General features: G+C 35.0%; 1 protein-coding gene across 2 annotated transcripts in view; it reads left to right on the forward strand.

Moving 5' to 3' along the window:
* Window positions 1–27,232, forward strand: part of fstl4 (follistatin-like 4) — a 495,615-nt gene that overhangs the window by 440,748 nt on the left and 27,635 nt on the right. For both annotated transcript variants that reach the window (XM_061890530.1, XM_061890531.1), the window contains 4 exons: window positions 5,913–6,033; window positions 10,291–10,452; window positions 19,433–19,567; window positions 22,652–22,678. In XM_061890530.1, the coding sequence (XP_061746514.1) occupies window positions 5,913–6,033; window positions 10,291–10,452; window positions 19,433–19,567; window positions 22,652–22,678 (445 nt within the window). The remainder of the gene's footprint in view (window positions 1–5,912; window positions 6,034–10,290; window positions 10,453–19,432; window positions 19,568–22,651; window positions 22,679–27,232) is intronic.

Raw genomic sequence — 27,232 nt, forward strand, 5'->3', positions numbered from 1 at the left:
TTTTAATGTTTTATATTGTTTATGTTGTTAACATATATAGTTTTGAAGTTATTAACCTTTTATAGTTTTATATTAATGTTTTATAAATTTATGTTAATGTTGTATAGTTTCATGTTATTAACCCTTTATAGTTTTTATGTTATTAACCTTTTTTAGTTTTTATGTCAATGTTGTATAGTTTTTATGTTATTAACCTTTTATAGTTTTTATGTTAATGTTGTATCGTTTTTTATGTTATTAAACTTTTGTAGTTTTTAAATTATTAACTTTTTATAGTTTTTATGTTAACTTTCTACAGTTTTATGTTAATGCTGTATAGTTTTTATGTTATTAACCTTTTATAGTTTTTACGTTATTAACCTTCTATAGTTTTTATGTTATTAACCTTTTACAGTTCTTATGTTATTAACGTGCATAGTTTTTTGAGTTTTTAATGTTTTATATTGTTTATGTTGTTAACATATATAGTTTTGAAGTTATTAACCTTTTATAGTTTTATATTAATGTTTTATAAATTTATGTTAATGTTGTATAGTTTTATGTTATTAACCTTTTATAGTTTTTATGTGAACCTTTTATAGTTTTTATGTGAACCTTTTATCATTTTTGTGTTAACGTTGTATAGTTTTTATGTTATTAAAGTTTTATAGTTTTTATGTAAATTTAGTTTACTGTTTATGTTATTAATCTATTATAGTTTTTTATGTTATCAACCTTTTATAGTTTTTATGTTACTAACCTTTTATAGTTTTTATGTAATTAACATTTATATTTTTTATTTTATTAACGTTTTATAGTTTTTATGTTATTAACGTTTTATAGTTTTTATGTGAACCTTTTTATCGTTTTTAAGTTAATGTTGTATAGTTTTTATGTTATTAACGTTTTATAGTTTTTATGTTAATATAGTTTTTATGTTAACAATTTATAGTTTTTAAGTGATTAACCTGTTATAGTTTTTATGTGAACCTTTTATAGTTTTTATGTGAACCTTTTATAATTTTTATATTAATGTTGTATAGTTTGTATGTTATTAAAGTTTTATACTTTTTATGTAAATGTTTACTTTTTATTTTATTAACATTTTATAGTTTTTAAGTTATTAACCTTTTATAGTTTTTATGTTATTAACCTTTTATATTTTTTTATGTTATTAACTTTTTATAGTTTTTATGTTATTGATGTTTTATAGTTTTCATGTGAACCTTTAATAGTTTTTAGGTTAATGTTGTATAGTTTTTATGTTATTAAGGTTTTATAGTTCTTATGTTAATGTTGTATACTTTTTATGTTGACCTTTTATAGTTTTTAAGTTATTAACCTTTTATAGTTTTTATGTTAACCTTTTGGAATTTGTATGTTGTATAGTTTTCATGTTATTAACCTTTTATAGTTTTTATGTTATTAACCTTTTTTAGTTTTTATGTTAATGTTGTATAGTTTTTATGTTATTAACCTTTTATAGTTTTTATGTTAAAGTTTTATAGTTTTTATGTTAATGTTGTATCGTTTTTTTATGTTATTAAACTTTTGTAGTTTTTAAGTTATTAACTTTTTATAGTTTTTATGTTAACTTTCTATAGTTTTATGTTAATGCTGTATAGTTTTTATGTTATTAACCTTTTATAGTTTTTATGTTAACCTTTTACAGTTTTTATGTTAATGTTGTACAGTGTTTGTTATTAATCTTTTATAGTTTTTATGTAAACGTTTAAGAGTTTTTATGTTAATGTTGTATCGTTTTTATGTTATTAAACTTTTATAGTTGTTAAGTAAATGTATACTTTTTGTGTTATTAACTTTTTATAGTTTTTAGGTTAATGTTGTATAACTTTTGTTATTAACCTTTTATTGTTTTTATGTTACCATTTATAGTTTTTTAAGTTAATGTTGTATATTTTTTATGTTATTAACCTTTTATAGTTTTTATGTTAACTTTTTATAGTTTTTATTTTAATGTTTTATAGTCTTTATGTTATCAACCTTTTATAGTTTTCATGTTCAGGTTTTTTGGTTTTTGTGTTGACGTTTGATAGTTTTTATGATAGTAACTGTCATAGTTTTTCTGCTGTTAACCTTTTTACAATTTGTATGTTCATGTTTTAGTTTTTACGTTTACTTTGTATAGTTTTTATGTTATTACCTTTTTATAGTTTTCCAGGTATTAATGTTTTATAGTTTGTATGTTAACTTGTAAATAGTTTTCATGTTATTAACGTTTTACAGTTTTTATATTATTAACCTTTTGTAGTTGTGTTATTTTTGTTTTAGGTTAGTAACTATTATAGTTTTCATATTATTAACGTTTTACAGTTTTTGTGTTAACGTTTTACAGTTTGTATGTTGCTAACCTTTTAGAGTGTTTATATCTTAATGTTTCATAGTTGTTATGTTAACTTTTTATAGTTATCGTGTTAACGTTTTAAAGTTTTAATTCTATCAATCTTATATAGTTTTTATTTTATTAACCTTTTATAGTTTGTATGTTAACGTTGTATAGTTCTTATGTTATTAACGTTTTATAGTTTTTATGTTATTAATCTTTTAGAATTTTTATGTTAACGTTGTATAGTTCTTATGTTATTTACGTTTCATAGTTTTTGTTATTAACATAGTGTTATAGTTATGTTATAAACCTCGTATTAGTCATAGTTAATCCCCCCTACCTTGTCCAAAGCTCCTCCAACGTGCCCCAATCGTTTGAGCTGATTTTTTTTTGTCAAACTTTTACAAGTTTTGTGTTATTAACATATTATTATTCATAAACAGCCTCCCCACCATCTGCAATTTTTTTGTCTAAATATTATAGTTTTTATACTATTATCGCTTCATAGATTTCATGTTGTTAACATTTTGTCAATCATAACCATCCTTGGCGAAATCTCCTCAAACTTGTCCTAAATATTTGTGCGACGTTTGTGCCGCTATTTTAGTTTTTGTCTGATATAATTGTTTTGAACTGATATATATATATACTATTAAAAATCTTTTTAACGTTATATTAATCACAACAAGTCCCCTCCTTATCCCCACCTTGTCAAAATGTCCCCAAACTTTGTCCCAAATGTTTGTGCTGCAAAAATGTTTTGTGTAATTATTATAGTTGTCATGTTGTAGTTCTGGTTACGACTAATAGCATATTGATTAAAAAAACAACAACTATAAAACGTTAAACCATAAAAACCAACATAGTTTTACATAAGAAAAATTGCAGCACAAACGGGAGCTTATGGAATGGAAATGATTTATTGTCAATTTTTAACATGCACAAGACACATAAGAACTGAAAAGTACATTTTCGGCACAGACATACGTTACAGGGAGACAAGACGGGACCGCCAATGGATCAGCCATTTTTACGGCGCTCTTTAAAAAAAGTGTGAAAAGGTGATATTGGGAAAGGGGGGAAGAGTAAAAAAATATCAGTCAAAGGCTGGACCCCGGGAGGGGGTCCAGGCTGAGTCCAAGGGAAAAATTCTCATTTGCAATGCACACATAAACACGACAACTCACACAGGGGGGGGGTTGGAGCCCTGGAAGGCCCCGAGAGGAAAAACAAGCGGTGGTGAAGGCGTGGGCTGGGGGAGGGGAGGTGTGTGCTTGTGTGCCCAATTGTCCTGGGTGTGATGGTGTAATGTTTTTGTAGACTGAGGCCGTTCTGAAAAAGTTCGACTCCAGGTGTCGTTGAGAAGGGAGGGAGGTCAAAAGCGTCCATCATTGAGCTGTCCTCGGGGGTGTTTTTCAGAACAGCCTGGTCCTCAAGGCCATTCGAGGGAGTCATATCGTATATTAGGATGTTTGTTTTTTCGCGAACAGACAAAACAATGGCTTGTCTGTTCTTAGTCCATGCCGCCTCTCTCAAATTCAATTCAGTCTTCCTATACGGCAAACTTCTCCATGATGTGATCCATCTTTGCCATTTAGTTCAGAAATCGCCACAGTCTGTGTTCCCACAGCCCTGCCCAAACCTTCCATTGCGACAAACAGCCTTTGGGCTCCTTGAGTGGCTGCCATCGTCTTACGAATTTTACGATCCACAGCCCAGCCCAATCAGCAGGTGCCCCGCGATCACGGCTCCAAATAGAAAACTATATAACTTTATAAAACTTTAATAGAAAAATATTTTTACAGTACAAACAAAGGACCACCCGGCTGTGTTATTTTAATATTTACAATGATGAGGGAGCCAACTTCACACAAGCGTATGTCAGCATCAATGCTATAAAGCAGCGTTTTTTAACCTTTTTTGAGCCAAGGAAAAATTTTTGCGTTGAAAAAAATCCAGCAGAAATCATTAAAAAACGAAACTCCGTTGACAGTAAAAAGTCATTGTCACAATTGTTGGGTATGACTTTAAACCATAACCAAGCATGCATCACTATAGCTCTTGTCTTGCGCTCCTATTTTGGTGGCTTTTTCCCTTTCTTTGGTGTTTTCCTGTAGTAGTTTCATGTCTTCCCTTGAGCGATATTTCCCACATCTTTCTTTTAGCAATCAAGAATATTTCAGTTGTTTTCATCCTTCTTTGCTGGGACAATGTTGATTATCATGTCATGTTCAGGTGTACTTTGTGGACGCCGTCTCTGCTCCACAGTAAGTCTTTGCTGTCGTCCAGCATTCTGTTTTTCTTTACTTTGCAGCCAGTTCAGTTTTAGTTTTGTTCCGCATTGCCATCCCTAAGCTTCAATGCCTTTTCTTAGGGGCACTCACCTTTGGTTTATTTTTGGTTTAAGCATTAGTCACCTTTTTACCTGCACTCTGCCTTCCGCTGTTTCCGACATCTACACAGCAATTAGCTACCGGCTGCCACCTACTGATATAGAAGAGTATTACACGGTTACTCTGCCGAGCTCTATAAACAACAACACATTATTTGCAGACGATAACTACTGATGTGCAAAACATATTTATAACCCAAATAATGTCACGCCTATGGATCATGTTTTGTTTTGGTCATGTTATGTTTTGTTTTTTGGACACTCAGTTCTGTTTTGCACATCCTGGTTTGTTTTTGTTTCCATGGTAACTCATTAGTTTCCACCTTGTCTCCAAGTCACGCCCCGGTCCTCAGTTCCCACACCTGCTGGTTAATTATCACTGCTAGTATTTAAGCCACAGTTGCCTGATAATCAGTCTGGCAACTTTACCTACCTTACCTACCTCATGTACCTCATGTACCCACCCATCCCGTACTCATCTGCTTCATGCCTTGCTGTTCGTTTTTGTCCACGCCACGTAAGTTTTGTATTTATGCCTTAGTGCAAGTTTTGTTTTTTCATGCCACAGTGCAAGTGTTTTTGTTTCATGTTTGTAGTTTGTAGTCTCGTCTTTTGTTTTTTCATTAGCCAAGTTTGTTTTCCGCCCTTGTGCGCGCCCTTTGTTTGCCTTTTGTTGTAGTCTGTTTGTTGAGTAATGAATCAATTTATCCTTTGCGTAGAAGAAGGAATACAAGTCCAAGTCCATGGCTGACGAATAGGTGAAATTAGACCATTTCTTATGGTTGAAAAACGCCTCTATAAAGGAACCGAGTTCTAGTGAGTCAGTTTAGCATCAGAGTGAGACCTCATTTCATCTCCGAGCGTAGACGACGACAACAATCGCCGCCATCTGTCACGCTAATGGCCGTTATATTTTTAACCTTTGCTATTCGTCAGGCTGAGCCAAAACGCTGGCTTCCCCTCGCCAGGGGGGAGGCCCTTGATTCATGGCGCCGCTCCTTTCCCGACGCCGCATCCCGTCGCTCCCTCCGAGATTCCGACGTCTTCCATCAAAGAGCAGATGTATTTTTTATTTTTCCCCCCCCACCCGGCGTCCCCTCGGTCCCGCCGGCTCCCCCGTCCGTGCTTCCCGTTTATTTCCTCCATTTCCTGTCCCAGCCTCGTTAACCGTCATGTGTGTGCGGCGTGTTGCAGGACTTTGGGGATGATGGGTCGCTGTACATCACCAAGGTGACAACCATCCACATGGGGAACTACAGTTGCCATGCCTACGGCTACGAGGACCTCCGCCAGACGCACGTGCTGCAGGTCAACGGTCAGTAAGAGCTGCAGAATGCTTGTGGTCCTCAGAATGTTGGAAATGAGATACATGGTTCCCGTGACGGCGCCCTGTGGAACGCCAATTTCCCAGGAGGAAAGCCATGGGAAACGTGATCAACTCCATGGCGGTCCGTATTGTCTCAAAAGACGTCTCGCTTCCGAACAGGCTTTATGCTCAAAGACCAGATAGGACAGCTCGAATCGGAGGGATTGGTGCAGGATCCAATGTATGCATCCTGGATGTCCTCAGCCTTGAAATGATTTTGAGACGATCCGAACCGCATGAAGTGCATTGCCAAAAGTTTTTGGCCACCCGCCTTGACTCACATATGAACTTGAAGTGCCATCCCTTTCCTAACCCATAGGGTTCAATATGATGTGGATCCACCTTTTGTAGCGATTACAGCTTCGAGTCTTCTGGTGAAGGGCTGTCCACAAGGTCGCGGAGTGTGTTTATAGGAATGTTCTGCTTTGTGCACTGCAACGTCCATAAAGACATGGATGACAGAGTCTTGTGTGTGTGTGTACACATGTATGTATGTATATATATATATATCAATCAATCAATCAATCAATGTTTACTTATATAGCCCTAAATCACTAGTGTCTCAAAGGGCTGCACAAACCACTACGACATCCTCGGTAGGCCCACATAAGGGCAAGGAAAACTCACACCCAGTGGGACATCGGTGACAATGATGACTATGAGAACATGATACTGTGATACTGATGACTATGAGAACATATGAGAACATGATACTGTGAAAGATCAATCCATAATGGATCCAACACAGTCGCGAGAGTCCAGTCCAAAGCGGATCCAACACAGCAGCGAGAGTCCCGTTCACAGCGGAGCCAGCAGGAAACCATCCCAAGCGGAGGCTGATCAGCAGCGCAGAGATGTCCCCAGCCGATACACAGGCGAGCAGTACATGGCCACCGGATCGGACCGGATTCCCTCCACAAAGGAGAGTGGGACATAGAAGAAAAAGAAAAGAAACGGCAGATCAACTGGTCTAAAAAGGGAGTCTATTTAAAGGCTAGAGTATACAAATGAGTTTTAAGGTGAGACTTAAATGCTTCTACTGAGGTGGCATCTCGAACTGTTACCGGGAGGGCATTCCAGAGTACTGGAGCCCGAAATGAAAAAGCTCTACAGCCCGCAGACTTTTTTTGGGCTTTGGGGATCACTAATAAGCCGGAGTCCTTTGAACGCAGATTTCTTGCCGGGACATATGGTACAATACAATCGGCAAGATAGGATGGAGATAGACCGTGTAGTATTTTATACGTAAGTATAAAAATATATATACACATCTTGATTGGATAATCCAGAGAATAGTGCTCGATACCGTGGTAGAGCGCAATATGTAGGTGTGGGAAAAATCACAAGACTACTTCATCTCTACAGAACTGTTTCATGAGGGGTTCCCTCAATCATCAGGAAATTTCCTGAAATTTCCTGATGTGTCAGACTTGGAATAAGGAGTGGACTCAGGTGCAGAGATGAGGTTCTAATAAAGCTTTTATTTTGAAAAAACTCTTAAACCTGCATAGCCAGAGTATTGCGCATTTAATGGATAAACAAAACTGTCCGCGGAAAAAGTTCCAAAAAGGGATGAACCGAAAGTCGCTCCTAAGAAGGAGGGAAATACTAACAAAAGGATGAACTATAATTAGTGTCCTATCTGCTATGAAAAATTTAACATAAAACGGTCCAACAGGAGGAAGAACAAAAGTGGCTATAAATGTTTCTACTCTAATAAAGATAAACAAAAAAACACTCAAAAACATTGAGGAAGAAAAGGTATTTAGAAAAAAATCCAAACTCACCACTTTGGTTGAACAAAGGCTAGAGTAACAAAGGTCGCTATAAGGAGGAGAAAAAGTGAAATTCAAAATAACAGCATGGGATTCTTTGTTCCACGGCAGTAGACGTGGGAAGAGGCAAGGCATGGATACGAACACCAACATGGACTCGAAAGCTCGAGACGATCTGGCACCGAACATGGGGAGGCGTGAGCTTAAATGGAACATGAGGGTAATGGGAAACAGGTGGAAACAATCAAGGGATGACGTCAGACTGGTGACACAAGAGGAAGGGCCCGTGATCTGTAACAAGAGGGATTGCTTTTCAAAATAAAACATGCAAATCACAAGACAGAAAAACCAAGACAAGACATACATACAGTATGTATGTATATATATATATATATATATATATATATATATATATATATATATATATATATAAAAACACACATGTGTACATAGTGTGAAGCGACCGGAATGAGAATCAGCACCTCCAAGTCCGAGTCCATGGTTCTCGCCCGGAAAAGGGTGGAGTGCCATCTCCGGGTTGGGGAGGAGACCCTGCCCCAAGTGGAGGAGTTCAAGTACCTAGGAGTCTTGTTCACGAGTGGGGGAAGAGTGGATCGTGAGATCGACAGGCGGATCGGTGCGGCGTCTTCAGTAATGCGGACGTTGTACCGATCCGTTGTGGTGAAGAAGGAGCTGAGCCGGAAGGCAAAGCTCTCAATTTACCGGTCGATCTACGTTCCCATCCTCACCTATGGTCATGAGCTTTGGGTCATGACCGAAAGGATAAGATCACGGGTACAAGCGGCCCAAATGAGTTTCCTCCGCCGGGTGGCGGAGCTCTCCCTTAGAGATAGGGTGAGAAGCTCTGCCATCCGGGAGGAGCTCAAAGTAAAGCCGCTGCTCCTCCACATCGAGAGGAGCCAGATGAAGTGGTTCGGGCATCTGGTCAGGATGCCACCCGAACGCCTCCCTAGGGAGGTGTTTAGGGCACGTCCAACTGGTAGGAGGCCACGGGGAAGACCCAGGACACGTTGGGAAGACTATGTCTCCCGGCTGGCCTGGGAACGCCTCGGGATCCCCCGGGAAGAGCTAGACGAAGTGGCTGGAGATAGGGAAGTCTGGGCTTCCCTGCTTAGGCTGCTGCCCCCGCGACCCGACCTCGGATAAGCGGAAGATGATGGATGGATGGATGGATGGATGTGTACATATAAATATATACACACATATGTACATATATACATACACACATATATATACTGTATATATATATATATATATATATATACATACGCACATATATATATATATTTATATGTATATACATATATATATATATATATATATATATATATATATATATATATATATATATATATATATGTACATATATACTGTATGTATATATATATATGTGTGTGTGTATATATATATATATATGCATGTATGTACGTATATCCATCCATTTTCTACCCCTTATTCCCTTTCGGGGTCGCGGGGGGCGCTGGCGCCTATCTCAGCTACAATCGGGCGGAAGGCGGGGTACACCCTGGACAAGTCGCCACCTCATCGCAGGGCCAACACAGATAGACAGACAACATTCACACACTAGGGCCCATTTAGTGTTGCCAATCAACCTATCCCCAGGTGCATGTCTTTGGAGGTGGGAGGAAGCCGGAGTACCCGGAGGGAACCCACGCATTCACGGGGAGAACATGCAAACTCCACACAGAAAGATCCCGAGCCTGGATTTGAACCCAGGACTGCAGGACCTTCGTATTGTGAGGCAGACGCACTAACCCCTCTGCCACCGTATGTACATCTATATATATATATATATATGTAGATATATATATATATATATATATTCTATACTGTATATGTGTGTATATATATATGTTGTTACTTTATATGTGGACAGCCCCCGGCAAAAAATGTTTAGTCCCATGTGGCCCCCAAGTGAAAAGGTTTGAACACCCATGATCCAGATCTACTGTACATTTCTGTTAGAACATAATTAAAATATTACAACTTTTAAGAAAAATTCAAAGACAAAGGTAAATGAATAATATGATGGCATAAGATATCTGTAAAATTGACTCGTTCGAAAAAAAGATTTCCATATTTCGGCCGTCTTTGGTAGCTTCCTTGTGCCGAGACTGCGAGACAAGCGGAGTGAAAGACCCCAAGGTGGTTGTTAGCAGACAGAAGTTAAAAGTGCACCTGTCCTTCTTCCTTTAGCTCACCTCAGGCACCGACATCTTCTTCATGCAGCCTCAAAGCTCTCGGGCTCTCGGAATGTGGAACACATTTCCATGCCGGGCGGCGAGAACTAATCCCTTTTGAGGGAGTCGGCGGGAGGGGGGCGGGGGGGGTGGAATTGCTGGTGGTCTCACACCGTGTGTGTGTGTGTGTGTGTGTGCTCACTCTCCAGTCCCTCCGGTGATCCTGGTCTACCCGGAGACGCAGGCCCAGGAGCCCGGCGTGTCTGCCAGCCTGCACTGCCACGCCGACGGCATCCCGGACCCCAAACTGCAGTGGCTGAAGAACGGCGCCGACCTGCAGCCTCGCTCCTCCAAGCAGCTTTCTCTCCTCGGTACGAGTGTTTCTTTTCTTTTTTGCTTTTCAGGGCCAAAATGGCATTGAAGTCTTTGCAACAGGGGTCACCAACGCGGTGCCACAGTCCATCTCAGTTTCTGGGTGTTGTTGATAAAAGGCTTTGGCTTTGCATAGTAGAGTTTTAACTTGCACTTACAGACCTAGCGACCGACTGTAGTTACTGACAGTGGTTTTCTGAAGTGTTCCTGAGCCCATGTGGTGATATCCTTTACAGACTGATGTCGTTTTTTTTTTATGCAGTGAGGGGATTGAATGTCACGGGCATTCAATGTTTCTCCAGATTCTCTGAACCTTTTGATGATATTACAGACCGTAGATCAGGAGTCACCAATGCGGTGCCCGCGGGCACCAGGTAGCCCGTAAGGACCAGATGAGTCGCCCGCTGGCCTGTTCTAAAAATAGCTCAAATAGCAGCACTTACCAGTGAGCTGCCTCTATTTTTTTAATTCTATTTATTTACTAGCAAGCTGGTCTCGCTTTGCTCGACATTTTTAATTCTAAGAGAGACAAAACTCAAATAGAATTTGAAAATCCAAGAAAATATTTTCAAGACTTGGTCTTCACTTGTTTAAATAAATTCATTTATTTTTTTACTTTGCTTTTTATAACTTTCAGAAAGACAATTTTAGAGAAAAAATACAACCTTAAAAATGGATTTTAGGATTTTTAAACACATATACCTTTTTACCTTTTAAATTTCTTCCTTTTCTTTCCTGACAATGTTCAAGTATTTATGTTTTTTTATTGTAAAGAATAATAAATACATTTTAATTTAATTTTTCATTTTAGCTTCTGTTTTTTCGACAAAGAATATTTGTGAAATATTTCTTCAAACTTATTGTGATTAAAATTCAAAAAAATTATTCTGGCAAATCTGTAGAATCAAATTTAAATTTTATTTGAAAGTCTTTTGAAATTCTTTTAAAATTTTTGTTCTGGAAAATCCAGAAGAAATAATGATTTGTATTTGTTAGAAATATAGCTTGGTCCAATTTGTTATATATTCTAACAAAGTGCAGATTGGATTTTAACCGATTTAAAACATGTCATCAAAATTCTAAAATGATTCTTAATCAGTAAAAATTACAAATGATGTTCCATAAATTATTTATTTTATTTTTTTAAAAATATTAAAATTACCGTATTTTTCGAACTATAAATCGCGTTTTTTGGCCCAAAATTTTTTTTTTTTTTTTTTTTTTGGGGGGGGGGTTTGGACTGTGGTGAAGAAGACTGCGACTTATAGTCCGAAAAATACGGTAGCTAGTTTTTCTCTTCTTTTTTTCGGTTGAATTTTTCGTTTTAAAGCGTCGAAACTGAAGATAAACTATGTTTCAAAATTTTATTTTCATTTTTTTCGTGTTTTCTCCTCTTTTAAACCGTGCAGTTAAGTGTTTTTTTTGTCATCATTTATTCTCTACAGAAGGAAAAAAAATGTACGACGGAATAACAGACAGAAACACCCCTTTTTTAAATTTTTATATTTATCTATTTCTATATATATTGTGAGAAATCATTAAGATGATCAGTGTTTTTACAAAGATAAATATCCTTAATTATTAATAATAACATAGAGTTAAAGGTAAATTGAGCAAATTGGCTATTTCTGGCAATTTTTTAAAGTATGTATCAAACTGGTAGCCCTTCGTATTAATCAGTACCCAAGAAGTAGCTCTTGGTTTCAAAAAGGTTGGTGACCCCTGCTTTGCAAACAATAGGGCTTTTATTTATTTATTTTTTATTTTTTTAATCGGTGTTCTGCTCCCTTGAGAAAAGCCACAAAACGAAACGGAATCAAATTAAACGTGCGGACGGAACGGCTCGCAGAGATAGTCGGAAAAAAAAAAAAAAAGGGGCGAGCCCCGGTTGTTGGCTTTTTATGGCCAACTTCTCATTAAGGGGAAGTTTATTGGCTGTGTGGATCATTACCTGTGCTAATAGCCTGTTAGCGCACGTCACACCAGACCAACATTTGCACCGGAGACTAAAAACAGCAAAGCGTTGCCTTAGAGAGGATCTTTGTCATCAACAGAGGGTTTTTTTTTGTGCTAACGAACACTTAAGTGGTGTAAAAAAAAAGATGTAAACACTTAGTCAAAAATGAATGACAGATGGGGCATTCATGAGCGAATCGGTTCTTTGTGTTGTTAGAGTGTCCGACCTGAGACCTGGAGGCTGTGAGTTCAAACCGAGTCATACCAAAGAGGAGAAAAAATGGGAGCCATTACCTCCTTGCTTGGCACTCAGCATCAAGGGTGGGAATTGCGGGTTAAATCACCAAATGGATATCCGAGCGCTGCGCACGCTGCTGCTCACTGCTCCCCTCACCTCCCAGGGGGAGAGGGTGATGGGTCAAATGCAGAGGGCAAATTTCACCACACCTAGAGTGTGTGTGTGTGTGTGTGTGTGTGTGTGTGTGTGTGTGTGTGTTTTTTAACACTGTTTGCAAAGAAGTGGTGTGAATGACAGATGAGGCATTCATGAACGAATCGGTTCTTTTGAACGGTTCTTGCAAGGGAATGATGTGATTCATGCAGAAATGATTTCACCCAACTGGCAACTGGATTAAAAAATAAAATATATATATATTTTTAAAAATTGTTTTAAAATGTAAATTAACATTTTTAAATGTTTTTTATGTATGTATGTATGTATATATATATATATATATATATATATATATATATATATATATATATATACATACGCACATATATATTTATATATATGTATATAAACGTGTGTGTGTGTATATATATATATGTGTGTATGTATGTATATATATATATATGTATATATATATATATATATATATATAAATATATACATATTTACATATATATATATAAATATATACATATTTATATATATACAAACATATATATATGTATATATATGTGTATGTATTTATATATATGTATATATACATATGTATATGTGTGTGTATTTATATATTTATATATATACAAACATATATATATGTATATATATGTGTATGTATTTATATATATGTATATATACATATGTATATGTGTGTGTATTTATATACATATGTGTATGTATGTATACATATATATATATATATATATATATATATATATATATACACATGTATATATGTGCGTATGTGTATATATATATATATATATATATATATATATATATATATATATACGTATATATATGTGTGTGTATGTATATATGTACATATGTGTGTGTGTATATATTTATATGTACACGTGTGTTTTTATATATATATATATATATTTATATATTTATATAGGTTTCTCTGAAGAGCAGACAAACCTGCGAAACAGTGTTGTAGGGATGAAATAGCCTCTGTATTTTTTCTTAAAATCCCCTGAAGAGCAGGGTAACCTGTGAAACAGGCTTGTAGGGACGAAATAGCCTCTGTGTTTTTTCCCGAAAAAATCCCCTGAAGAGCAGAGAAACCTGCGAAACAGGCTTGTAGGGATGAAATAGCCTCTGTGTTTTTCCTGACCAATCATATGTATATGTGTGTATATATATATATATATATATATATATATATATTTTTTTTTTTTTTTTTTAATGACACAATGCCCTATTACTTGCCAGATTTTACTATAAATATAATGGATTTCATTTTTTTGCAGACAAAATAATTTGCCTGATTAATTCACTTGATTAGTGCAATATTATTTTTTAAGTTAATGCACTACTTTCAACTCTTAACAAGACGGATTTTGTATTTCTGTAGTGAGCAGAGAACTCCAGAAAATAATGTTTGGAGGACATACATTTTTCCATTGAGCCCCAATAACGCCGGCCGAGGTCCCCCAGGGGTCCACGCTCCACTCGCTCCCTTACCGAGTTCAAAGCTTAATTAGCAGCACTAATTTGCTACAGGCTGGCAAATCAAAGACTAATTTAATGAGTGATTGTTCCAATATGTGCCAGAAGCGTAATTAAGGTATGATGGCAAAGTGTGGATTCTTTTTTTCCCCCCCTCCCCTGATGCTGCGTTTAAATAATACACTTCAAAATGTCAACGCGTGTAATTATGTCACATGGGCGCCATAGACGCGCTAACTGCGTCAAATTATGTCGGAGCCTCGACTCCCTCATGGTTATAATATAATAATTAAAGCTCTAAGCATCGATGGACGGGACCGACTTTTGCTGGTGTTTCCTGCCTTTACCCATTCAACATATCTTTATCTGCACATTACCTGCCTTCCCTGCATCCTGGGGTCACACTGGTGCTTCTTTCTTTCACCCATACACGCTGTTGCTTCCTGCCATCACCCAGACAACATATCTTCACCTGCACATTACCTACCTTCTCTGCATTATGTGGTCACGCTGGTGCTTCCTGCTTTTAATCGGCCATCTTGAGACGGCAGCAGCGCACCAGCATCAGCGCAGCGGCTCGTAAAATAAGGAGTAGATAACGTTTGAAAAAAGGTGGCGGGTTTTTACAAAACTTTTGTTTTGAAGGGGTAATTGCCAACTTCCTGTTGATTTTTGCTGAAGGATGTAAATGAATGAAATATAGGTCTAAGTGAGACCTACATGGAGGTTTTTGTTTCATGTCTCTACAACATTCCTACCGGAAGAAGTTACAAGCAGTTTTGTCTGTTTTCTTCCTAGGAGCAGTATTGTTCATTTTTTATTCCTAGGGGGCGCTAGAACGCAATTTTGAGTTTTGGGTTGTTTTTTTTTATTACATCGCAATGTTTTCCAGTCCTGATGTGTGTGTTAAATTTGGTGAGTTTTGAAGCATGTTAAGGGGGTCAAATTACAGCTCGAAGAGGTGGCAGTATAATAATAATAATAAAACCTTAGAATACAATAGGGTCCTCTGTCCCAAAGGGACATTCAGTCCCTGATAAATAGCAGACTTGGTCTAGAAACATTATAAAAACTACCTCGCTACTTTTAGTATGTCCTCTTTTTCGGTCATGTGCTAGTGTCTTAGCTCTCCGTGCTAACATTTAAAAAAAAATCTTATTTTAGCAATTTTTTCAGATTTTATTTGTTAAAACGCAAAAATCCAGGCTTTCAATATTTGGCGAAGAATTGTCGTCACGCTACCATTAACGTGCAAATTTTTTTTTTACTAGCATTTTAGTTAATTCTGATGAAATTTTATCATGCTAACGTGTTTTTTTAATGTTTTTTTTGCTAATTGTATTTGTTTGAATGGCTTTCAATATTTTTGCCATCACAGAAGTACGCTAACTTTTCCTATGTTATCATGCTAACGTCTGCATGCTAACGTTTGCATGGTACATCTTTAATGCAAAACTTTTAACAATTTTTATTTGTTAAACCTTAAAAAATCTTTGATTTTGATACTTTACATCATCTTAGAAGTATGTCAACTAATTGCTAAAGTAAGCATTAGTGTGCTAACCTTTTTTTTCCTTGCTTTTTTGCTAATTGTCTTCATTTGAATCTAAAAGTCATGGATTTTGATACGAGACGCCATTTTGGAAGTATGCTCACTTTTACTATGTTATCATGCTAACTTTTTTGCTAGCTTTTTTTGCTAATTAATTTTTTTTCAAATCTAAAAATCATGGCTTTTGGTGGTGGGTGCCTTGTCAGAAGTACAATAAATGTTCCTATCTTATCATGCTAGCATTTGCATGCTAGTGTTTAATGCTAGAATTTTAGCTTTTTTTTTTTTTAAACCTAAGAAATGGGTTGCATGCTAACATTTTATGCTATTTTTTTTTTAAATTTTATTCGTTAGACCCAAAACTCAGGGCTTTTGATACATCTTAGAAGAAAAAAATGTTAGAATTTTTTTTTATCATGCTAACGTTTTTTGTTTTTTTTTTGCAAATTGTATACGTTTAATTGGCTTTCAATATTTGTGCCATATCAGAAGTACGTTAACGTTGCACATGTTATCATGCTAACGTCTGCATGCTAACGTTTGCATGGTACGTCTTTAATGCATAACTTTTAGCAATTTTTATTCGTTAAACCTTAAAAAAATCATGGATTTTGATAAGTATGTCAACTAATTGCCAAAGTAAGCATTAGTATGCTAACATTTTTTGCTTGCTATTTTGCCAATTGTCTTCATTTGAATCATCTAAAAGTCATTGATTTTGATACGAGACGCCGTTTCGGAAGTATGCTCACTTTTACTACGTTATCATGCTAACTTTTTTGCTAGCTTTTTTTGCTAATTAAATTTTTTTCAAACCTGCCATGTCAGAAGTACAATAAATGTTCCTATCTTTGCATGCTAGTGTTTAATGCTAGAATTTTAGCTTTTTAAAAAAAACAAAAACTAATGGGTTGTATGCTAACATTTTATGGTATTTTTTTGTAAATTTTATTCGTTAGACCCAAAACTCAGAGCAATTGATACTACATCTTAAAAGAAAACAAAGTTAGCATAAAATGTTATCATGCTAACGTGTTTTTTTTTTTTTGTTTTTTTTGCAAATTGTTTTCATTTAAATGGCTTTCAATATTTGTGCCATATCAGAAGTACGTTAACGTTTCCCATGTTATCATGCTAACGTCTGCATGCTAACGTTTGCATGGTACGTCTTTAATGCATAACTTTTAGCGATTTTTATTCGTTAAACCTTAAAAAATCATGGACTTTGATATTTTACATCATCTTAGAAGTATGTCAACTAATTGCTAAAGTAAGCATTAGTATGCTAACCTTTTTTGCTTGCTATTTTGCTAATTGTCTTCATTTAAATCTAAAAGTCATGGATTTTGATATGAGACGCCATTTTGGAAGTATGCTCACTTTTACTATGTTATCATGCTAAGTTTTTTGCTAGCTTTTTTTGCTAATTAAATTTTTTTCAAATCTAAAAATCATGGCTTTTTGTTAGTTGGTGCCATGTCAGAAGTGCAATACATTTTCCTATCTTATCATGCTAACATTTGCATCCTAGTGTTTAATGCTACAATTTTAGCTTTTTTTTTTTTTTTTAATCTAAGAAATGGGTTGCATGCTAACATTTTATTCTAATTTTTTGGTACATTTTATTCGTTGGACCCAAAACTGAGGGCTTTTGATACTACATCTTAAAAGAAAAAAATGTTAGCATAAAATTTTATCATGCTAACATGTTTTTTGGGGGGGTTTTTTGCTAATTGTATTCATTTAAATGGCTTTCAATATTCGTGCCGTATCAGAAGTACGTTAACGTTTCCCATGTTATCATGCTAACGTCTGCATGCTAACGTTTGCATGGTAACGTCTTTTACGCCAAAATTGTTTTACTTTTTAGTGGTTATACCTAGAAAATCAGGGCTTTTGATATTTGGTGCCATCTTATAAGTATGCTGACATTATCATGCTAACGTCTTATGCTAGCTTTTTGGGGTGGAGGGGGCTCGGAAATTTAAGAGGTTCCTGGTTCAATTCCGACTTCTGCCTTCCGAGTCACGGCCAGTGTGCGGGTAATTTATTTCATTTAGCTTTAATCAAATTGGGCCAGAGGGTCACAGCACAGATAGCAGACCCACAGAAGGTTCCGGGGTAATGTTCTCGTTAAATAACTGATTCTTCCATAATGTGGACAATGTAATTAGGAATGATCGCAAAGCGTGGATTCGTCTTAAACAATCCCCCCGTAAAAATGTCAACATGCGTTATTATGTCACCAACCAATCATGCGCCCTCGTGTTTTTCATCAAGAAGTGCTTTGATGCTCCTAAGAGCGTCTGCGGATGTTTCTAGAAAGGTGTCAAAGGGCTGCAGCTGCCTTTCATGTTCCGCCGCCACACCATCAGCAAAGTGGTCCCTCCAGGATGGACCCCATTCGCCGTCACTAACCCGCCACTACACTCCCACCCCTCCGAAGTTCAGAGAGCATCTGCACCACCGCCTCGGGTCTCAAACGTAAACATCTCCACATAGAAAACCAGTGAAGGTGGCACGTTGTATAAATGGTAAATAAAAACAAAATACAATGATTTTCAACCAATATTCAATTGAATAGACTGCAAATATTAGCTGGTTTGGATTTTTTTTTTTTTTACAAAAAAAGCTGGCACAAGTGGCAAAAAAGACTGAGAAAGTTGAGGAATGCTCATCAAACGCTTATTTGGAACGTAGGCTAATTGGGAACAGGTGTGTGCCGTGGTTGGGTGTAAAAAAAAAAAGCAGCTTCCGTGAAATGCTCAGTCGTTCACAAACAGGGACTGGGGCCAGGGTCAGCACTTTGTGGACAAATGCGCGAGAAAATTGTTTAAGAACATTTACCCAACGAGCTATTGCAAGGAATTTTGGGATTTCACCATCTACGATCCGTAATATCATCAAAAGGTTCGAAGAATCGGGAAAAATCACCGCACTCGGGCAGTAAGCCCATGACTTTCGATCCCTCTGCATCAAAAAGCGACATCAGTGTGTAAAGGATATCACCACATGGGCTCAGGAACACTTCAGAAAACCACTGTCAGTAACTACAGTTGGTCGCCACATCTGTAAGTGCAAGTCAAAACTCTCCAATGCAAAGCCAAAGCTTTTTATCAACAACACCCGGAAATGCCTCCGGCTTCCCTGGGCCCGAGCTCATCCAAGATGGACTGGTGCAATGTAGAGAAGTGTTCTGTGGTCTGACGAATCCACGTTTCAATTTTTTTTTGGGAAACTGTGGACGTCGTGTCCTCCGGAACAAAGAGGAAAAGAACCAATCGGGATTGTTATAGTCGCAAAGTGATGGTATGGGGGTGTATCAGTGCCCAAAGCATGGGTAACTTACACATCTGTGAAGGCACCATTAATGCTGAAAGGTACATACAGGTTTTGGCGCAACAAATGTTGCCATTCAAGCGACGCTATCATGGACGCCCCTGCTTATTTCAGCAAGACAATTCCGAGCCACTTGTTGTAACAAAGTGGCTCCACAGTATAAGATTAATGTTACTTCCTGATTGGCGGAATATTATTACTAAATCTCGGCGTGTGTTTGTACTCGCAGCGAACGGCAGCGAGCTGTTCATCGGCAGCGTGCGCTACGAGGACACGGGCGCCTACACCTGCCTGGCCAAGAACGAGGTGGGCGTGGACGAGGACATCTCCTCCTTGTTTGTGGAGGACTCGGCCAAGAAGACGCGTGAGTGCCTCGGTTGTCGCCTGGGAGGAAGAAGCTGCCTCCCTACAAATCCGAGTAGAGGATCACACTGGGTTTCTTCTAGGAACACCTCTTTAATGGAGGATCTTTGATTAGAGTTTCCTTGCAGTAGGTTCTTAAAAACACGCCAACATTTTTATTCTACATTCTCTATTTTTGCAATGAGTTCCTAAAAACACAAGAGCACTTTTGGACTATAGATGATCTTTGATCTGGTTCTTAAAAACACACCAACATTTATTTTGTATAGATGATCTTTGATTACATTTTTTGCACTAAATTTAAAAATACACAACTCTTCTATACTCTAAAAAATCTTTATCATGTTTTGCAATGATTTTTTAAAAACACAAGAACACTTTAGGACTATAGATGATCTTTGATCTGTTCTTAAAAACACACCAACATTTATTGTCGTAGATGATCTTTGACTACATTTTTTGCAGTAAGTTTGAAAATACACAACACTCCTTTACTCGAAATGATCTTTATTATATTTTTTGCAGTGAGTTCTTAAAAACACACAAGCCCTTTTGTACAATAGATGATCTTTGATCTGGTTCTTAAAAACACAACAACATTTATTTTGTATAGATGATCTTTGACTACATTTTGTTAGAGTACGTTTGGAAAGAGACAACACTCCTGTACTATAAAATGAGCTTTATTATATTTTTTGCAATGAGTTCTTAAAAAAAAGAAGAGCACTTTTGGACTATAGATGATCTTTGATCTGGTTCTTAAAAACACACCAACATTTATTTTGTATAGATGATCTTTGATTACATTTTTTGCACTAAATTTAAAAATACACAACTCTTCTATACTTTAAATGATCTTTATCATGTTTTGCAATGATTTTTTAAAAACACAAGAACACTTTAGGACTATAGATGATCTTTGATCTGTTCTTAAAAACACACCAACCTTTATTGCCGTAGATGATCTTTGACTACATTTTTTGCAGTAAGTTTGAAAATACACAACACTCCTTTACTCGAAATGATCTTTATTATATTTTTTGCAGTGAGTTCTTAAAAACACACAAGCCCTTTTGTACAATAGATGATCTTTGATCTGGTTCTTAAAAACACAACAACATTTATTTTGTATAGATGATCTTTGACTACATTTTGTTAGAGTACGTTTGGAAAGAGACAACACTCCTGTACTATAAAATGAGCTTTATTATATTTTTTGCAATGAGTTCTTAAAAAAAAGAAGAGCACTTTTGTACTATAGATGATCTTTGATCTGGTTCTTAAAAACACAACAACATTTATTTCGTATAGATGATCTTTGACTACATTTTGTTAGAGTACGTTTGGAAAGAGACAACACTCCTGTACTATAAAATGAGCTTTATTATATTTTTTGCAATGAGTTCTTAAAAAAAAGAAGAGCACTTTTGTACTATAGATGATCTTTGATCTGGTTCTTAAAACCACGCCAACATTCCTTTCTAAAGATGATCTCTGACCAAATTTTTTTGCAGTAAGTTTGAAAATACACAACAATCCTGTACTCTTAATGATCTTTATTATATGTTTAGCAATGATTTTTTTAAAACACAAGAGCACTTTTGCACCATAGATGATCTTTGATCTGGTTCTTAAAAACACGCCAACATTCCTTTTCTATAGATGATCTCTGACTACATTTTTTTGCAGTAAGTTTGAAAATACACAACACTCATGTACTCTTAATGGTCTATATTATATATTTTGCAATGAGTTCTTAAAAACACAAGAGCACTTTTGTACCATATATGATATTTGATCTGGTTCTCAAAAACACACCAACATTTATATTGTATAGATGATCTTTGACTACATCTTTTTGCAATAAGTTTGAAAATACACAACACTCCTGTACTCTTAATGATCTTTATTATATGTTTTGCAATGAATTCTTAAAAACACAAGAGCACTTTATACCGTATATGATCTTTGATCTGGTTCTTGAAAACACACCAACATTTATTCCCATAGATGATCTTTGACTACATTTTTTGCAGTAAGTTTGAAAATACACACCACTCCTTTACTCGAAATGATCTTTATTATATTTTTTGCAATGAGTTCTTAAAAACACAAAAGCACTTTTGTACTATGGATGATCTTTGATCTGGTTCTTGAAAACACACCAACATGTATTTCCATAGATGATCATTGACTACATTTTTTACAGTAAATTTGAAAATACACAACACTCCTATACTCTAAATGATATTTATTATATGTTTTGCAATGAGTTCTTAAAAACACAAGAGCACTTTTGTACCGTATGTGATCTTTGATCTGGTTCTTAAAAACACACCAACATTTATTTCCATGGATGATCTTTGACTACATTTTTTGCAGTAAGTTTGAAAATACACAACACTCCTATACTCTAAATGATATTTATTATATTTTTGCAACGAGTTCTTAAAAAGACAAGTGCACGTTTGTACGATAGATGATCTTTGATCTGGTTCTTAAAAACACGCCAGCATTCCATTTCTATAAATGATCTCTGAACAATTTTTTTTGCAGTAAGTTTGAAAATACACAACACTCCTGTACTATAAATTATCTTTATTATATTTTTTGCAACAAGTTCTTAAAAAGACAAGAGCACGTTTGTACTATAGATGATCTTTTGTCTGGTTCTTAAAAACACACCAACACTTATTTTGTATCGATGATCTTTGACTACATTTTTTTGCAGTACATTTGAAAATACACAACACTCCTGTGCTCTAAATGATCTTTATTATATTTTTTTCAACGCGTTCTTAAAAGCACAAGAGCACTTTTGTACTATAGATGATCTTTGATTTGGTTTCTAAAAACAGCATATTACTCCTGTCAAATAGTGGGCCTTTTTTTTCTGTAGATGATCTTTGACTAGCCTGTTTTCAGTAGGTGCTAAAAAAAAAAACATATATTATATAGAGGATCTTTGATTTGGAAAATGATCATGATGAATAATGACCGTGTCTTCATCTTACATTTCAAGGAAAAATTGATCTTTTCTTCCTCTTTCTTCTTTTTTTTTAATTTTCTTTTCTTTCTCATACAGTTGCCAACATTCTGTGGAGGGAAGAAGGTAAACAAGATTGTACAACATCCACACCTCTTTTACAATCATCATGTATCTCGTACTATATTCATACGTTTCGCCATCATCATAATTCATTTGCAATAAACAATAATATTACATCTTTTACAATAATCATTATTATTTTACAATGACTGTATTTTGTTTACATGAAGCTGTGATGTAAATACATTCATTTTAGTAGCATGTAGTAACGTGCATATATATATATATATATACATACATATAGTATATACGTATATACACATACATACATATATACACACATATATATGTACACATATATATATACACACATATATATGTACACATATATACACACATATATATATATACACATTTATACACACACACATATATATATATATATATATAAATATATATATATATATATATATATATATATTAGATAGATAGTACTTTATATATTCCGTCAGGAGAGTTCCTTGAGGAAAATTACAATTTTCAGCACAATCCCATTCAAGATCAGACAAACATTAAAGGGAGACAGAACAGGATCGCCATGTATATATATATATATATATATATATATATATATATATATGTATATATGTATATGTGTATATATATATATATATATATATATATATATATATATATATATATATATATGTGTGTGTATATATATATATATATATATATGTATATGTGTATATATATATATATATACACATATACATATATATATATATATATATATATACACATATAAATATATATATATACATATATATATATATATATATATATATATATATATATATATATATATACATACATATATATACACATATACATATATATATATATATATATATGTGTGTGTACAGGATATACAACATAAGTAACGCATTCAAACAATTATTATCCATTTATTTTATACTTTTATACTACTTACTAATACATACTACTACATGTCACTACTTACTAATACATACTACATGTCACTACTTACTATTACATACTATTACATACTCATACATACTACTACACGCTACTACATCCTACTACATGATACTACATACTGGTAATACATGTTACTGCATGCTACTACACTATCACTACATACTACTACACGCTACCACCCCTTAATACATGCTACTACATGTGTCTGCGTCCTACTACATCCTACTACATGATACTACATACTAGTAATACATGTTACTGCATGCTACTACACTATCACTACATGATACTATATCCTACTACATGTTACTGCATGATACTACATGTTACTACATGATACTATATCCTACTACATATTACTGCATGATACTACATGTTACTACATGATACTATATACTACTACATGTTACTGCATGATACTACATGTTACTACATGATACTATATCCTACTACATGTTACTGCATGATACTACATGTTACTACATGATACTATATACTACTACATGTTACTGCATGATACTACATGTTACTACATGATACTATATACTACTACATGTTACTGCATGATACTACATGTTACTACATGATACTATATACTACTACATGTTACTGCATGATACTACATGTTACTACATGATACTATATACTACTACATGTTACTGCATGATACTACATGTTACTACATGATACTATATACTACTACATGTTACTGCATGATACTACATGTTACTACATGATACTATATACTACTACATGTTACTGCATGATACTACATGTTACTACATGATACTATATACTACTACATGTTACTGCATGATACTACATGTTACTACATGATACTATATCCTACTACATATTACTGCATGATACTACATACTCGTAATACATGTTACTACATGATACTATATACTACTACATGTTACTGCATGATACTACATGCTAATACATTATACTATGTCCTACTAAATGTTACTACATGAATCTACATCCTATTACATGTTACTGCATGTTACTACATGCTACTACATTATACTATATCCTACTAAATGTTACTACATGATACTACATACTAATAATACATGCTACTGCATGTCACTACATACTACTACACCCTACTAAATGGTAGTAGATATTAGTAAAACATTTTACTGCATGCTGCTACATGTCACTACTTACTAATACATACTACTACATGCTACTACATCATAAACCGTGCTACTACATCCTACTACATGTTATGATGATGTCATGATGGTACATCATATTACATGTAACTACATGATAGTACATGTCACTACATACTAATACATACTACTACATGCTACTACATCCTATTGCATGATACTACATGATACGATATCCTACTACATGATACTACATACTAGTAATACATGCTACTACATACTACATGCTATTACATGTCACTACATACTAATACATACTACTACACCCTACAACATCCTACTACATTTACTACATGGTATTACATGTTTGTGTACATCCTACTACATGATACTACATACTAGTAATACATGTTACTGCATGCTACTAGATGTCACTACATACTAATACATACTACTACAGCATACTCCGTGCTACTACATGCTACTGCATGTCACTACATACTACTACACCCTACTAAATGGTAGTAGATATTAGTAAAACATTTTACTGCATGCTGCTACATGTCACTACTTACTAATACATACTACTACATGCTACTACATCATAAACCGTGCTACTACATCCTACTACATGTTATGATGATGTCATGATGGTATATCATATTACATGTTACTACATGATAGTACATGTCACTACATACTAATACATACTACTACATGCTACTACATCCTATTGCATGATACTACATGATACGATATCCTACTACATGATACTACATACTAGTAATACATGCTACTACATACTACATGCTATTACATGTCACTACATACTAATACATACTACTACACCCTACAACATCCTACTACATTTACTACATGGTATTACATGTTTGTGTACATCCTACTACATGATACTACATACTAGTAATACATGTTACTGCATGCTACTAGATGTCACTACATACTAATACATACTACTACAGCATACTCCGTGCTACTACATGCTACTGCATGTCACTACATACTACTACACCCTACTAAATGGTAGTAGATATTAGTAAAACATTTTACTGCATGCTGCTACATGTCACTACTTACTAATACATACTACTACATGCTACTACATCATAAACCGTGCTACTACATCCTACTACATGTTATGATGATGTCATGATGGTATATCATATTACATGTTACTACATGATAGTACATGTCACTACATACTAATACATACTACTACATGCTACTACATCCTATTGCATGATACTACATGATACGATATCCTACTACATGATACTACATACTAGTAATACATGCTACTACATACTACATGCTATTACATGTCACTACATACTAATACATACTACTACACCCTACAACATCCTACTACATTTACTACATGGTATTACATGTTTGTGTACATCCTACTACATGATACTACATACTAGTAATACATGTTACTGCATGCTACTAGATGTCACTACATACTAATACATACTACTACAGCATACTCCGTGCTACTACATGCTACTGCATGTCACTACATACTACTACACCCTACTAAATGGTAGTAGATATTAGTAAAACATTTGACTGCATGCTACTACATGTCACTACTTACTAATACATACTACTACATGCTACTACATCATAAACCGTGCTACTACATCCTACTACATGTTATGATGATGCCATGATGGTATATCATATTACATGTTACTACATGATAGTACATGTCACTACATACTAATACATACTACTACATGCTACTGCATCATAGTACATGTTACTACATGCTACTAATAATACTACATGATACGATATCCTACTACATGATACTACATACTAGTAATACATGCTACTACATACTACTACATGCTATTACATGTCACTACATACTAATACATACTACTACACCCTACAACATCCTACTACATTTTAGTACATGGTATTACATGTTTGTGTACATCCTACTACATGATACTACATACTAGTAATACATGTGACTGCACGATACTACATCTTAGTAATACATGCTACTACATGTCACTACATACTACTACACCCTACTTAATGTTACTACATGATACTGCATCCTAAAACATGTTACTACATGATACTACATACTAGTAATACATGCTACAATGTCATACTACATTCAGGTACTACACGTTACTCAATGTTCCTACATGCTACCACGTCCTTGTACTATATGGTACTACATGTTACTACATTCTACTAAACATCCTACTACGTCATGTGTGCTGCATGTTTCTACTTTCTACTCCATTATACTACATCCTAGTACTGCATCTTACAACATGCTACTACAATGTACCTACATCTTAGTCCTACATGTTACTAAATGCTGCGACATGTTACTACTTTCTACTATATGGTACTACATCCTAGTACTGCATGTTAGAGCATGCTTCCACATGTTAGTCTATGTTCCTACATCTTAGCCCAACATGTTACTAAATGCTACGAC

This window comes from Nerophis ophidion, linkage group LG28 (genome assembly GCF_033978795.1).
Source record: "Nerophis ophidion isolate RoL-2023_Sa linkage group LG28, RoL_Noph_v1.0, whole genome shotgun sequence".
Classification (NCBI taxonomy): Eukaryota; Metazoa; Chordata; class Actinopteri; order Syngnathiformes; family Syngnathidae; genus Nerophis; species Nerophis ophidion.